Below are 14919 nucleotides of genomic sequence, written 5' to 3'. Positions count from 1 at the left end.
GCATGTCCCTAAGGGTTTGTGAGAGCTCAGTGAGCACACGGCGCACTGCGGCAAGTTCGGCACATACGTCTTTGGACGTCGCATGCAGTTCCCCCCTCAGGCTCTCGGTGCTTCTCTCCATTTGGGCTCTCAGGCTCTCGGTGCTACTCTCCATTTGGGCTCTCAGGCTCTCGGTGCTACTCTCCATTTGGACTCTCAGGCTCTCGGTGCTACTCTCCATTTGGACTCTCAGGCTCTCGGTGCTACTCTCCATTTGTGCCCTTAGTGTCTCTGTACTTCTCTCCATTTCTGCCCTAAGTGTCTCAGTTGATGTTTCTATGTCTGCCTTAGTGCCCCCACATTCATCGGCATGGTCCTTGAGGAGCGTGGCCAGTTGCTGCTGTTGCACGATTAACTGGTCGAGGGACTGTTGCCTCTGCTGGGCCATGGCCATTTGCGGTGGTGTCACAGAGGGGCTGGTGACCTCATGTTGCCTTGCCACAGGGCTTGTGGGGGATGGCCAGTCGTCGTCTTGTGGGTGCCCCTGCGTGGTATCCTCATGTTGTACGGGATGGGACAGACAGGGGGATTGGGACAGGTCATGGATGGATCTGACTTCGACATCCCCGTCTTCTGTGTCGGAGCATGCTGCCATCAATGGGGTGTCACCTATGGTGCTGCTGCCACCAGAGGCAGTGCCTTCTGTGGCATCCATTGGGGGGACCTGTGGTGGTGGTGTTGTGGGCATGCTGGCTGCTGGGGTGCCTGTTGATGTTCCATCCTCTGTGCTGCCACCTGATTTGTGCTGCTGCCGTGTCTTGATGCGTGCAGCTGAGGTGGAGGGTCTTTGGCCGTTGGTCTTGGCCCTCTTTGCAGGTGTGCTGGTAGGGGTGTCCTGATGCTCGTCGTTTGGATCGGACCCTGTGGTGGAGTAAAGGAGGGCGAGGGTTATTAATGGGTCTGTGGGAATTGGAATGGCAATGTATCACATGCATTGGGGTGGTACCTGAGGGTGATTTGGGTCGGGGCCTTGGAGGTGCTTTCATTTGTGTGTGGAGTGAGGGTGCAGTTGTTTGGCAGCCTGCAGTTAGGGTGTGCCTGCTGCACGTGTAGTGGGTGTTTTAGGGGTTTTTAATTATTTATGTATTTATTGTGAGTTTTAAAGTGCGCTATCAGGCCAATGTGTGTGGACGTTCTCCTGGACATGTGTTTCTGTTGCACTATGTGGACACATGGTACTTCACATGATTGGACATTGTGGATTTGGCATTGTTTTATTTGGGCCACCTACCTGATTCTCCGGATGTCTGCACTCCTTTCTCCATCCCTCCGACTCCCTCTGTGCTCTCCATTCCAATGGTGGAGGCACAGATTTCTTCCCAGGGGGTCAACTTGATGGGTGATTCCGATCCTCCCCCGGTGGCTGTGGCAATGTTGCTGTTGGCAGAAAGTATGCTACGGACGCGTATCCGCAGGTCGTCCCATCGCTTTCTGCATTGCTGTGGGTTGCGGGGTGCGGTCCCCACCGCACTTACCCGCTGTGCCACCAGAGCCCATATGGCCTTCTTGTTCGCAAGTGCCGTCCTGGTCATTTGCGTGGAGAAGACGACGGCAGCATTCTCCTGGAGGGTCTCTGTTAGCACGGTGAGTTCCTCACGGGAGAAGTGGACCTGCCGCTTGCGGTCGCACGCTTTCTTCGCTACTTTTCCCATTTTTCTTGGTTTCGCTAGGGTGGATGACGGGTTGGGGTGTGTTTCAGGGTAGTGTTTTTAGTGGTTGTGTGGATTTTGTGGTTTTATAGGTGTACGGCGGGATGTTTCCCGTTCCGGGCCCATGTTTTTACTTCCGTTTCCGTATATTTACGGTCACCGTACTTTCCGGTTGGCGCTCACTGCGGTGTCCGCTGTGATGGGTGGCGGTATTGCACCTAGGGCGCCGTACGGCGGCGGTGTGGGCCGTTTTGGGGTCATTTCCGCCATCGCGGACATGCACTTCCGCCATGCCGTGGTGCTCGTGCCCGATGGGTCGGAATGGGCCGCACTTTGCTCCATCGTGCAATGGCGGAAACGCTATTTACGCTGTGGCGGTCCGGTCTGTCACTTTCCGCCAGGGTCGTAATGAGGGCCAAGGACTCATGGAGTATTCGAACAGCAGAAGACATCTTCTCCTAGCTGGGGGAAGGTTCCACGAAGGGAGAGCGCTGAATAAAACGTGTGTCTAACCCACGTAGCTGGAAAATGATGTATTTGTTGTACATGAGGCCATGTTGGAAGAAGGTTTCTGTCCCAGGAAGGAAAAGTCAAAATTGGCGCAAGAAGGCGTTAGCAGGGAACAAGCAGCACAGGGAGCAAATTGTGATATGGAGACTCAAAACAATGTCAAAGATATACAGTCATGAAAAAGAGGATAAAGGCTGCTGGAAAATGGGATCTGGTAGGAACAAGGGCTAAAATTAAATGGTCTGGGTAGCAAAAGGCAATAATAATCAGGGACTGTGAACAAATGTCAAGAATTGTGATAGTCTTTCTCCGTGATCTCAGTCAGGGGTTTGTGTAATTTAATGTCTGTTATTGGTATGGGCAACAGGTACTACGACACCTAGAAGGTGTGAGGATACGGGAGTTGAGAAGGGGAAGGTTTGGATTAATGGGGAGGTTTCGACAGCAGATGAAAAAATATTCTTTAACATTGGCAGACAAATAACATTAATGTCAGCTTTGGGGAATAACATGACAACCCAAAAGAAAGCGTACTCACACGCCTATCATGCATCATCAGCAATCACTGCGATTAGTTAAATCAAGGAGTGGTCCTGCAATTCATTTAAAGTCAAAATCCAGACCTCTTTTTTGTTACAGGACACACTTCCAGGGGACCCTCTGCAAATTCCTTCACAGGGTACAACACACCGACTTTCTGAGGAGTTCCATGGGCAAAACCATTCTCTGTAAAACATGTCTGCCCGGCAGATTGGAGAAGTTCACAGGGATCTTGGGTGAAAAATCAAAATGATATCTAGATGGGTAGGGAAAGATGTGCTTAATTTACTTATCTGGGATGCCTCTCCACCACTCATAATGAGCCTCTTGTAGGAAACCCAGGCCATACTAATAGAGAAGCCAGCCTGAATTATCCTAATGGACTTTAATGACACAATGGATATGTCAAAAGACAGCTCTAGGGTCAGGACAACAGGCATAAGACTGGATTTAAAACTGAAAACCTTCACCCATTGCATGGGACTGGTAGATGTGTGGTGGGAGAAACATCTGGATGGGAAGACTACTCATTCTGTTTCAAAGAACACCCCACTTTCTCAAGACTCCCCTACTTCTTTGTACTAGATATGGACCACCACAAGGTCAGAAGTGTTTGATTTCTCCCCACGCTGGGGGCTGTTGGACTACTGGTCAAGACTGATGTCTGTATCTGATTGTCAGGGAAATTGCAAGAAAGTGCTTTTTTTGCTTCAAGTTAAGGATGTGGTCAATCAAAGGGGGAGTAAATAAAATAATGCTTGTTGACATTCACAACATCCCGGATAACCAGGTGGTCATCTGAGAGGCATGTAAGGCAACTTCTAGGGTCAAGATGAAGGCGTCAATCAAGTGCTACAATAAAGTAACATAACTCCTCACACTGCTGGATGAAAATTCTCAGTCAGAAGATTTAACAACTGGAAGACATCAAATTAGATATCCAAATTTCGGGGCAGTGTCATGATGCCTCACTGGTTCTTGTATGACCAAGGGAAATTGCAGATAAAGAGGGGTATTCACAACTTTAAACATGCTTAATTCCCATTTCAAGATGGGCACCGACACCTAAATGTAACCTCTACCATCATGACATTATGCACATTCCGAATCAGTTGATATTCATCAGCGCTCAGAGAGGAATTTGTCTCTCAATGCTTATGTACATTGTTCCAGAGCTTACGTGTGTTAGTTCCCAATATTTCCCTTGTTCCTTCTGTGTTTCTCACCCCTCTTGCATCCTGTTCTTTGTGCTTCAGTTTGAGTGCTATGATCCTCCTGTGGCATGGGTCCAGCTCTCTCTACGTGTGTCTTAGCGTGGCTCCATGATTCTGAACAGACCTATTTGTCTGGTATCCTGTGGCCCTTCCAGGTCATCTTCCTGGTCCTTAATGTGAGGACACTTTGCCATTGTGATCCTGTCTTGAGAGATGGGGACCTCTCTCAACCTGTGGCAGGAGGCCTACCAGGGTGTTTTCCAGAGCCAGTCTTGACCAGTGGCAGGCTGTGAAAGGTAGGAAGCCCCAGGTCTATATTCCCCCTTATGTGCCTGGTTGCAAAATGAAAAGTGACATACCTGTCGTACAACATGCTGCATGCCAGTGTTTCTATCTTCTGCTACAGAACTCCGAAGACCAGAGGTTGGTGTGGTGGAGGATGGAACATGCAGCCTACTGGTGAGAAACTTGGCAACAAGCACAAAGTCAGCGGAACATTACTTGCCACGGACCAGCAATGAAGACGCTCCTTCACAACGAAATACAAATGCTGATATTGACTTCCACTGTAACAGGCGCTATTGCCAAACACCAGTGGGCCCATGTTTAAAAAGGGGGTGGAGCTTAGCAAGTGTCTTATGGCATCACACTAATGTAACCAGGCCCTTGGGGAGAACAAGGCAGAGATTGGCACCAGTACACAGGTGAGCCTGAGAATCAATGGAAGGGGTAGGACCAGGATGTAAGAGTGTGGGTTGTTGGGGTGAGGTCAAGAGGTGAAGAGGTTACGTACCAAGATACTAAGTGGTGGAAGGATGGCAGAGTGTTGAAGGTGAAGGAAAAAACTCAAGACATTCCTCTTCAAGGAATGGCTCCTCCATAACGCCTAGGTCAACACACCCCCCACTACCGACCCTACCTGAGACTTGGCAATCTGTTGTTCACTGTTTGCTCCACTGGTTGCTTGTAGATCCCTTTCTGGCAAGTTCCCAGTCTCGTCCCCCCCCCCTGTTAGCTCCCCACTCCATTTTCCTCTGCTCCCCTCTCTGTGTTCCTCCTCTATGATTGCTTCCGGAAGCTAGAGCTAAGCTCAATAAATGCCATAATATTATTAATAATAATAATTGATAGTTTGCAATGCCAGGATTATATATTAGAAGTGGGGGTGTAGGGAATAGTAGCAGATGCTCAGAGGCGGATGCCAGTAATAAATGTATATGACCCTTTGGGAGCTGTATGCACGACTGATATATCTGAGACACTCATTTAATTATTAGTGGATTGGACTAGTGAGGATAATGATGATATTGTATTTTTCCGGTGGTTGAGGGGTTGATCTTAATGCACACTGCGTCTCCACTGATCTAATTGGGAATTATGTTAATGTAGAAAGTGGTAGCCCCATGAGGCAAAATATATCTAATACGAAGGGAATTACCTAGAAGAATGGGGGTTGTCCTGCTGAATGGGAGCATTAGGAGTCATTGCCCGGGGAATTACACCTGGTCCTCTGGTAGTAATAAGACCACCTTGGATTATTTGTATGTTAATGCACCCTGTGTAAGTCATGGTTAGTGGAAGGCATGGTTGTAAATCATAATCGATTTAGTGACCATGCCACTGGTACCTTGTCTCTTAATTTGAACCAGGGTACTAGGTTGACTCAACGGATTGGTGCATTAAATGTGAATCATGCCGGTAACCATACAAAGGTATAGATCCCACATAGAGGGCCTCATTACAACCCAGGCGGTAAATTCCCTACTTTACCACCATGGTGTAAACTCTGTTTACACCACAGTGGATGGCGGATTTACCCTTCCCCATTCCCATTTTTGCCCCATAGGGCATAATGGGAGTGGGGAAGGCGCTAATTACGGTGCCGTAATAAGCACCAAGGCGGGTTAGTGCCTTGCATTTTAACGCCTGCTAAAAGCAGGCGATAAAATGGTAATCAGGCGTTAAGGGTTAACGGCGCCGACGGATTCCTTTCTAGAGTCAGTATAACCTTGTACGATCATCACTTGCCGTAGTCAAGCAGGAGCTGGACACTCTTCCTCCAGGCTGCGATATTATCTAGGACATTCTGAATGTTCTTTGCATGATCAGCTGGACCATCAAAAGCCATAGAGATCTGTGTATAATCCACCTAAGCCTGGAGGACAAACCTGTGTCTTTTGATCATACACTTCCGGGAAGACAAATAGACATCAAATAATATTGGTGAGAGCGATAGGCCTGTCATGATCCAAGAAAAATGAAACCCACTAATGTGGCACCCACTGAACCCTGCCCACAGTTGAGAGTCTAGAGAGCAGCATCCCATCTCGAACACTGCAGACAGGTCCAAAAGAATGATCATGGAGAAGATCCCCCCCCGCCCCGTCTGTGCGTTCCAGAACATTGTCTGAGATTTAAGAAGGGGCAATTCATTTCCATAATGTGGCGTCAAGTCTGACTGAAGGGGGGGCAGGTTGCAGACCATTTCTTTAGGAATCTGAGCCATGCGAATTACCAGATCAGAGCAGTCCAAAGCTGGAGCGTGCATTAATGCAATGCTCGTAGCAGTATTGATGTCTCCTGGTATGGACCCTTCTCATAGGGAGGAATGCACAATATCCTGGATAGCTGGAGATACTCCAAGTCAGAACAGAGTCTAATGGGGCCACCCTGGGTTTATGGTGTGAACATTCTCCCAAATGCGACTACAAGGACATTCAACAACCCTCTGTCGAAGATAAAGAAGACTGGCCCCTGTGAATCTTCACAGGCTTCTGGGGGCAGCAACATATTCAGGGGGTGGAGGGCACAGACTTAGCAGTGGCCCCGGCCCAGTCCTTTATAGCTTAACGTTCTTCATGGAGGTAGCGAGTGAAGCGGAGCGGAGAGAGCCACCTCGGAAGGCGGTTTATTTCTGAGGTACGAGAGCATAATCGGATCAATGCAAGTTGCAAATATCTGTTTAGAGGAGCTCTGTGTCTCAAAGATAGCACACACCGGCACTTACAAAGCGCTGCCAAGCATAGTTCCACATGAATGGCTGTCTTGTAAATCCAGGCACCGTTTCTATCACTGGGCTTCCAACCTTCTTCCCTTCTCTTTCAGGTGCTTTAATTCTGCTGTGAGCCATGCAGCACAGTTGGTGTTCACTTTGGCTCTCTACCACTTGCCAGTCCACGGCTTCTGCCAGGGCACAGTGGAAGACGGCTGTGGTGTCACGTGCCCGGACGGAAGGGTCACGTGACACGGGGAGAGGGGGAGGAGAAATAAAGGTATCACCGGAACTGGCGGTTTCGCGCCAGTCCGGGTTTATGCAGCCAGCCAACGAGTTGTGTGTCCTTTCTGCGCGGTGCCTGCATGCTCCGCGAGTAGACCTGTGTCATTGGGGGCCGCGATCATTCTGCTGCCGCCGCCCGCTCCAGAGGCGGCCTTGCTCAACATCACACTGGCGACGAGGCGGGTGTAGACTGCACGCCTCCCAGCATCAGAGGGAGCCGCGGCGTCCACAGACCCACGACAACTCCGCGGAGGCCGGTAAGCGCTAACCCCGGCTCCGCCCACGCTCAGAAAAAAAAAAAAAAAAAAAAATTTCGTTTTCCACAACAAAGAGGAGAAGAAAACTCCGGCCACGCTAACACCCCAGGGTAGCCACTGCACGATCCATCGCACGCGACCCGCCCAGAACCGCAGCGCTCCACGGGGAGCCACGTGCCATCGCACCAGGCACCCAAGCAGCCAAGATAACCTCACCAGCTACGCTCAGCCACCAAAAGTCATTTAATAGAGCAGCATGTCGAGCCCAAACACCAGCCCGACAAGAATCAGCACCGGCTCCTCATCATCAAGAAGAAGCATCACCGAGGAGCGCAGCGACCCCACACTGACAACGTTCATGCCACCATTCGACCCTTTCACCAGCGGAGCAGCCATCCGGTGGGAAATATGGCTGCAACAATTTGAGATGCATCTAGAGGCCCGAGATATCACCACACCCAAAAAGATGCGCACCTTCCTCTTGCTCAACGTAGGGTCAGCAGCTCTGCGCCTTTTCAACGCCCTACCAAACCGCGGGAGCGACATTGACTATGCAGTGGCCAGAGCGGTGCTCACCAACATGTTTAAGCCTGACCTCAATCCGGACTATGAGCGGTTCCATTTCTGTATGGCACGTCAACGTGAAAGGGAGACGGTAGACAAATTTCACGCTCGCCTTCGCGAAATGGCCGTAGGCTGTGAATTCCCGGACGAAGAATTCGCCATTCGCCTCCAAATCATCAATGGAATCTCCTCTGAAAAACTAAGAAGGGCAATTCTATCAGAGAAGAACATGCGACTATCACGCATTCTCGAGACAGCACGCCTCCGTGAACAGACAGAGGACCAAGTAGCAGTAATGGAAGCTGCCATCCAGAGACTACCGTTAGATAGCCCCGGACCCGCAGAAGACGTAGCAGCTATCTCCAGACAACAATCAACACGCCCGAGACAGTACCAAAAGCCGCACCAACCACAAGGACGAGATCAAGCCTGCAAATGGTGCGGAGGCCCATGGCATAAAGGCGACTCTTGCCCCGCCTGGGGGTCCACATGCAGAAAATGCAATCGCCTCAACCATTATGCAGCGGTCTGCCTGAATCCGCCAAACAAGAATAACAAAGACCCAAGCTCTCGCACGACACAAGAACAACGGAGAAAATTCGCACCGAGAGAACATCCCCGCCAACAAATGAGGAGAGGTAAAGCGAGAGCAGTCGATGAGTCCCAAAGATCCCCGAGCTCAAGCGACAGCGACGACAGCGACAGCAGCTCATCCCCCGACAGACAGAACAAAGGGAAGAAGAAGAAGGGGAGAAGACCAGTACACCGTGTACACTTAATATCGGCAGTCAAATCCGGCCGGTCGCGCCAAAAGAAGAGACCGTCGTGCACAGTCCTCTCCAACGGAGACCCACTCAAGGTGATAATTGACACTGGCGCGACAGTTAACGTCATGCCCGTGACGGCCTTCAACAGACTTCACCCAAAACCAAAACTCCACAAGAAGAAAGTCAGACTATACGCCTATGGATCCAAGAAACCCCTACCAGTGCAGGGGTCGTTTAAATCCAACTTTGCGCACAACAACACGAACTGCTGCGCACAGATCTACGTAGTAGACGCCGGTTGCGAAACCCTATTGAGCTGCAGAACTGCGGAGAAACTAAAGCTGATACACTTCGCGTTCAGCGTCCAACACGACGAACTCAACAACATCCTAGGTCGTCATAAGAAACTATTTCAAGGCATCGGATGCCTGAAAGGGAGGTCTATCAAACTACACATAGACCCCACCGTCGAACCCAAGGCAGTGCGCCACCGGCGGATCCCATTTCACCTGCGAACAGCCGTAGAGGAAGAGCTATCCAAACTCGAGGATGCCGGAATCATCGAGAGAACATCAGGCCCGACCCCGTGGGTCTCACCTATGGTGGTAGCCCAGAAGCCGAAACAACCGAACGCAGTGAGAATATGCATCGACATGAGGCTCCCCAACGTAGCCATCGGCCGAGAACGCCACGTAACTCCCACCATTGATGAGCTCATCGTAGACCTCACAGGGGCGAAAGTATTTAGCAAACTCGATCTCCGATCAGGATACCACCAGCTAAGACTATCCAAAGAATCACGGTACATCACCACATTTTCGTCCCACCTCGGCCTCATGAGGTACAAGCGACTGAACTTTGGAATTTCATCCGCCGCAGAGGTTTTCCAGCACGAGATCCGTAAAGTCATCACAGGGCTAGCTGGTACCACCAACATCAGCGATGACATCCTGGTATACGCCGCAGACAAGGATGAGCACCACCGACGACTATCAGCTGTCCTGGAAAGACTCGAGGGAGCAGGTCTGACGCTCAATGCCGAGAAATGCGAATTCGACAAAGATGAACTATGCTTTTTCGGCTACATCTTCAGCGCCGCAGGCGTATCCCCTGACCCATCCAAAGTACAAGACATAAAAGATTTCAAACCTCCCCAGTCTGCCTCGGAGGTGCGAAGTTTCATGGGGATGGCAACTTACTGCGCGCGTTTCATCCCTGACCTCGCAACCATCGCGAGTCCCCTCAGAGAACTAACCAAGAAAGACCAAAGATGGGAGTGGACCGAAGTCCACCAGCGTGCATTCCAACAGATCAAAGACGCCCTGTCCGCTACCACAACCATGGCGTTCTTCAACGTAGAACGACAGACTGAACTCCTCGTGGATGCCAGCCCCGTAGGCCTAGGGGCCGTACTGACCCAAACAGACAGCGAAGGCAGAGTGTTCCCCATCGCATTTGCCAGCAGGGCCCTCACGAAGCCAGAACAAAACTATGCCCACATTGAAAAGGAGGCCTTAGCAATACTGTGGGGGTGCCGCCACTTCAAGGTGTACCTATTAGGAGAACAGGCAAAAGTCTTCTCGGACCACAAACCCCTGATACCAATATTCCGAGGCTCCGCTCCACACCCCCCTGCCCGCATAGAGAAGTGGATGCTGCAACTGCAGCCGTACAACATTGAGGTAGAATATCGGCCAGGTTCAGACAACCCGGCAGACTATCTGTCCCGCCATCCGCGACCCGCCACTGACAGCGAACGACATCACGCAAGAGAAACAGACGAGCACGTCTGTCATGTGGTGGCATGCGCCAGGCCACGAGCCCTGACGCTGCAAGAAATAATACAAGAGACAAGAGAAGACACAATTTTACAATACACTACCTCGGCCATTCAATCAGGAAGCTGGAAGACCTATCTCATGTCGGCATCCCACCGCACTATACCAGCTCAAACCAAACTCAGAGCACTGTTCGGGATTAGACACGAACTCTCGATAGCACCAGAGGGAGTGCTTCTGAAAGGTCACCGCATCATTCTGCCGCAGTCCCTCGAAGAGAGAGCGCTCAAAATAGCGCACAGTGGACATCAAGGAATTGTCAAGTCCTCGGCGTACCTCAAGTCCCGGATGTGGATGCCAAACATGCACCAAAGAATCACAGAACTAATTGAGTCATGCGCAGCCTGTCAAGCGTCCAGGAGACCAGAGAACCCAGAACCGATCTACAGTGCACCACGAAGCTGCAAAAGATGGGACGCGGTCAGCATGGACCACTGCACCATCGCAGGCGAAGGATACTTGCTCGTAGTGATAGATGAATTCAGTAGATACCCTGAAGTAGAACATGTGTCATCCACCAATGCTGAAACCACCATCCTCACGCTGGAGAAAATGTTCGCCACGCATGGGATCCCAAGGAAAGTGAAGAGTGACAATGGACCGTCATTCACCAGCCAAGAGCTGCGAGAATTCTTCAAAGAGGTAAACGTGAAACATCAGCGAATTACCCCACGATGGCCTCAGGCCAACGGAGATGCGGAACGCTTCATGGGGTCGCTAAACAAAGTCATCAGAATTGCCAAGGAGCAAAAACACCCCTGGCTGAAGGCAGTATACCAATTTCTGAGGACGCACCGGCAAACCCCGCACTCAGCCACTGGGATCAGCCCAGCAGCCCTTATGTTTGGAGTACCAATACAGGCGGAACTCCCCGTACATCCTCACTGGGTTGCACCCGAGTTAGACATCCCGGAAATGGATGCTAGAAGGAAGAGGCACAACGAGCAAGAAAGCGTCGCCAGGCGCGCACACCATCGAGAACTAAACCCCGGGGACACAGTCCTCGTCAAGAACCGGGCACAGCCAAAGAAGATGTCCCTAAACTTCGAAGTTCATCCGTGGACAGTTCAAGCCACCAACCACAGCATGGTCACTGCCACCCGAGGAGGGGAAACTGTGACCCGGAACATATCCCACTTCAAGAAAGTACCCCCGGAGATGTGGGAAGAACACCCCCTGTCCCCGAAGGAAAAAGCTGCTGAGACGCCCCAGAGACCCACACCGTCAACCAGCGAAAATACGCCGGAAGAGTCAAATAGTCCGCGCCCACCAGAGATCGAGACAGAAGAAAGGACCGCCACAGACACCTCGCCCAAAGGACGGAACACCCGCTACAGCCTGAGGGAGAAGCCCAAACCATCATCCCGCCTCAAAGGGTATGTCATAGACGGGGTATATCGTAAAGAGACTAGTGGAAGAGACAATAATCCATGCTAAAATGTATTCTGTGGTGCATGTGAATTTACCTCCAATTTGGGGAGGAATGTGGTGTCATGTGCCCGGACGGAAGGGTCACGTGACACGGGGAGAGGGGGAGGAGAAATAAAGGTATCACCGGAACTGGCGGTTTCGCGCCAGTCCGGGTTTATGCAGCCAGCCAACGAGTTGTGTGTCCTTTCTGCGCGGCGCCTGCATGCTCCGCGAGTAGACCTGTGTCATTGGGGGCCGCGATCATTCTGCTGCTGCCGCCCGCTCCAGAGGCGGCCTTGCTCAACATCACAACGGCTACTTTTGATTCCACATCTGGACAGGATTGAAACTGCCTCAGATTAGAAGGCCAAACATGCTTCAGGTGTGAGAGGCTTGCAACCTCCCTGTTTTTCTATTCTCTGGGTGGCCCTTGGTTGGCTCCTGCTTTCCCTACATGCTGGAATGACATGGAATCGAACATCAGCGTGAACAGACCGTGCTAGAGTGCTCTGGACATTCCCACAAAAGAGCCCGTGACCCGTGCGATACCTGGGCGATGGACATGATTGCGAGATTGAGTGAGGACAAGATGCCCGAATGCCAGTCATTCCAGGGTACCAGAAACGCCCGTGGTCATGGTTTTCATGCCATTATCCATATGAATATTCCGGTCCCCAAGGATCTGACACAGAGCGGGGACAATCATTTCTGTGAAACATTCAGCAAATTCCCTTGCGTGCCCTGGTGCCATGGCATCAAGGTTAACTAACTCATGTGAGCACAGGGACTTGTAGTCCCAACCACCGACATTATGGACTGTGAGGATAAGATTGTAGTTCTAATAATGCTCCTCTTATGAATACTTCCAACTTCACCTCCCTCTCTGTCTAGACTGTGTTTACATACAAATTGGGAAGTGGGGACACCATAGTTGCTAGAAATTGAGTCACAGCACTCTGTAATAGTGGGAAAGATAAATTGAATAAATAGTCATTTGTCAGGCTAAGAGGAGTAAGAAATACAGTTAACAGTATATGACTGTACAGTATATCTGGAGTACTAATTACAGCAGGCCCTTGAATATAACACTTGGTTAGTGGCGGCAACGCTCTCACATCACTAATGGCTAGTATAGGGCATCCCTGGGGGAAATTCTCCATTCACAGCATGATGACTCTGGCATCTGAGAAAAAGTGAACTTTGTTGAAATGGACTGTGGCTAGAAGGGCTTTATTGTAAGATGAATTCTGTAAATTCCTAAAAAATTCTATCAAATGGAGGGATCTTCCTCTCAGGTTATCATTGAGGAGCACATAGGAGATTGGGAAAGTAAGATATCACACTGGAAAAAGTTTTATTCAATGCACCCCAGGAAAGACAGAACAGTTAATTGTGACAAGGCTGAGGGTGGGATGCCTACCAAAGCAGAAGCCAGAGCGGTCCTACCTCAGAGGTGGACAGCAGCATTTGGAAGTTCCCCATTTCCTGTCCCCTGACCAAGTGCCTGTCTTTACATGTGCAGTATCAACTTGCATTACCCCATACCTCCTGACAAAAGTGACAGCAAAGGTCTCTTTTTCTTTTCTAGAGATACCAGAGAATGCTGAGAGACCACCCGCAGGACGGCAACACATCGGCGTACCCAGTTTACATCTGTCTGGACCACACATTCAACCCGGCGAGAAAGAGGGATCCAATGAAATTTGAACCTGAGATCCTATGCAACTTTTTCAGATGCCGCACACTGCCCGCCGGTGCCGTCGCGCAACAGCAGCGAAACCACTGCGGGTGCCCTAGACCACAAGGGACGTAAAGTGGCGTGGCAATCGCTCAGCAAGCCTGCACTTACCTGTATCTCTCAACTGCTTATGAACTCTTCTGCACTGACTCTTGTATGTCTTCTCACAACCACACATACACATCCTGCTCTCTCCTGCCTCTCCAGGCAGCTGCAGGTGACAGGCATGGCTTCAACACACCTACAGAGAGTTGTGGCTCAGGTAAAGGATGAAACAGAGTAGAAATATGTAAGAAAGCATAGTCTGGCCCACAACCTCACTTCCTAAATAATGGTAACGTTAACAAGTGTGGTGACGAGTTCACTTTACCATTGGAGAAGGGTTGGTTCTACCGATTTTTAAGACATCCTATGAACTTGTGTGACCTGCACATCCAGCTAGAAAGCAGAGTGATAGAGATATTGCACTGTCGACTGAAAAGAAATAAAGAATAATTAAACAGAGCATGGTTATCATGTTCATGTGAGACTGCCAAGCCTGATTGTAAAAAAAGAACTTATCACGTTGGCACGTGGACTTTGGAAATCATGAGGTGCTTGACAGCATGTTATGTTACGACATACTTGCACTTTATTGAGCTTCCTGTGTGTGTCTGTTGAGATGGCCCGCCCTGAACCGCTAGCAGGAGAGAAGGAACCAATGCGTGAACTCGAGCGACCTCCAGACCTGGCAACAGGAAGCCGCCTCGCAATATTTGGAGTTCTAGTCAGCGCTGCATTCTGGGACGTTGGGGCAGCCAGTGACGCTGTGCCCGGGAACATCAAACGTGAGCAGGGCCCTCTGCTGCCCGCCCATCTATCAATATGGGACGTGTGGCCTTCACTGGCCACCAGCACCATGGATGCCACCATTCCTAGGACCCGATGACGCGCTTCCTTCGCACATGTGGTGTGCTGCTTGCATTCGCAGCGAGAGACTTAGGGAACATGAATGTTTCTCAGGTGTGCTCATCTCACGGAGACACTCCACACTCTGCACGGGTCCCGCATAGTCCCACACCCAATGCTTCCCAATCACCACTGTGTGCACAGCTCTTAAAACATTCACGCTTATGC

The 14919-nt window shown here is 50.5% G+C and overlaps 1 protein-coding gene across 1 annotated transcript in view; it reads left to right on the top strand.

Annotated features, from left to right (window-relative positions):
* LOC138581423 (cytochrome P450 2D17-like) overlaps positions 1–13859 on the top strand; it is a 669998-nt gene extending 656139 nt beyond the window's left edge. The window contains exon 9 of the mRNA XM_069652740.1: positions 13654–13859. Within this exon, the coding sequence (XP_069508841.1) occupies positions 13654–13772 (119 nt within the window). The 3' untranslated portion in view covers positions 13773–13859. The remainder of the gene's footprint in view (positions 1–13653) is intronic.
* The last annotated feature ends 1060 nt before the right edge of the window (positions 13860–14919 follow it).

This window comes from Ambystoma mexicanum, chromosome 3p (genome assembly GCF_040938575.1).
Source record: "Ambystoma mexicanum isolate Mex_15411 chromosome 3p, UKY_AmexF1_1, whole genome shotgun sequence".
Lineage (NCBI taxonomy): Eukaryota > Metazoa > Chordata > Amphibia > Caudata > Ambystomatidae > Ambystoma > Ambystoma mexicanum.
Note: the sequence above shows the minus strand (reverse complement) of the source record. Positions and strands in the feature narration are given on the sequence as shown.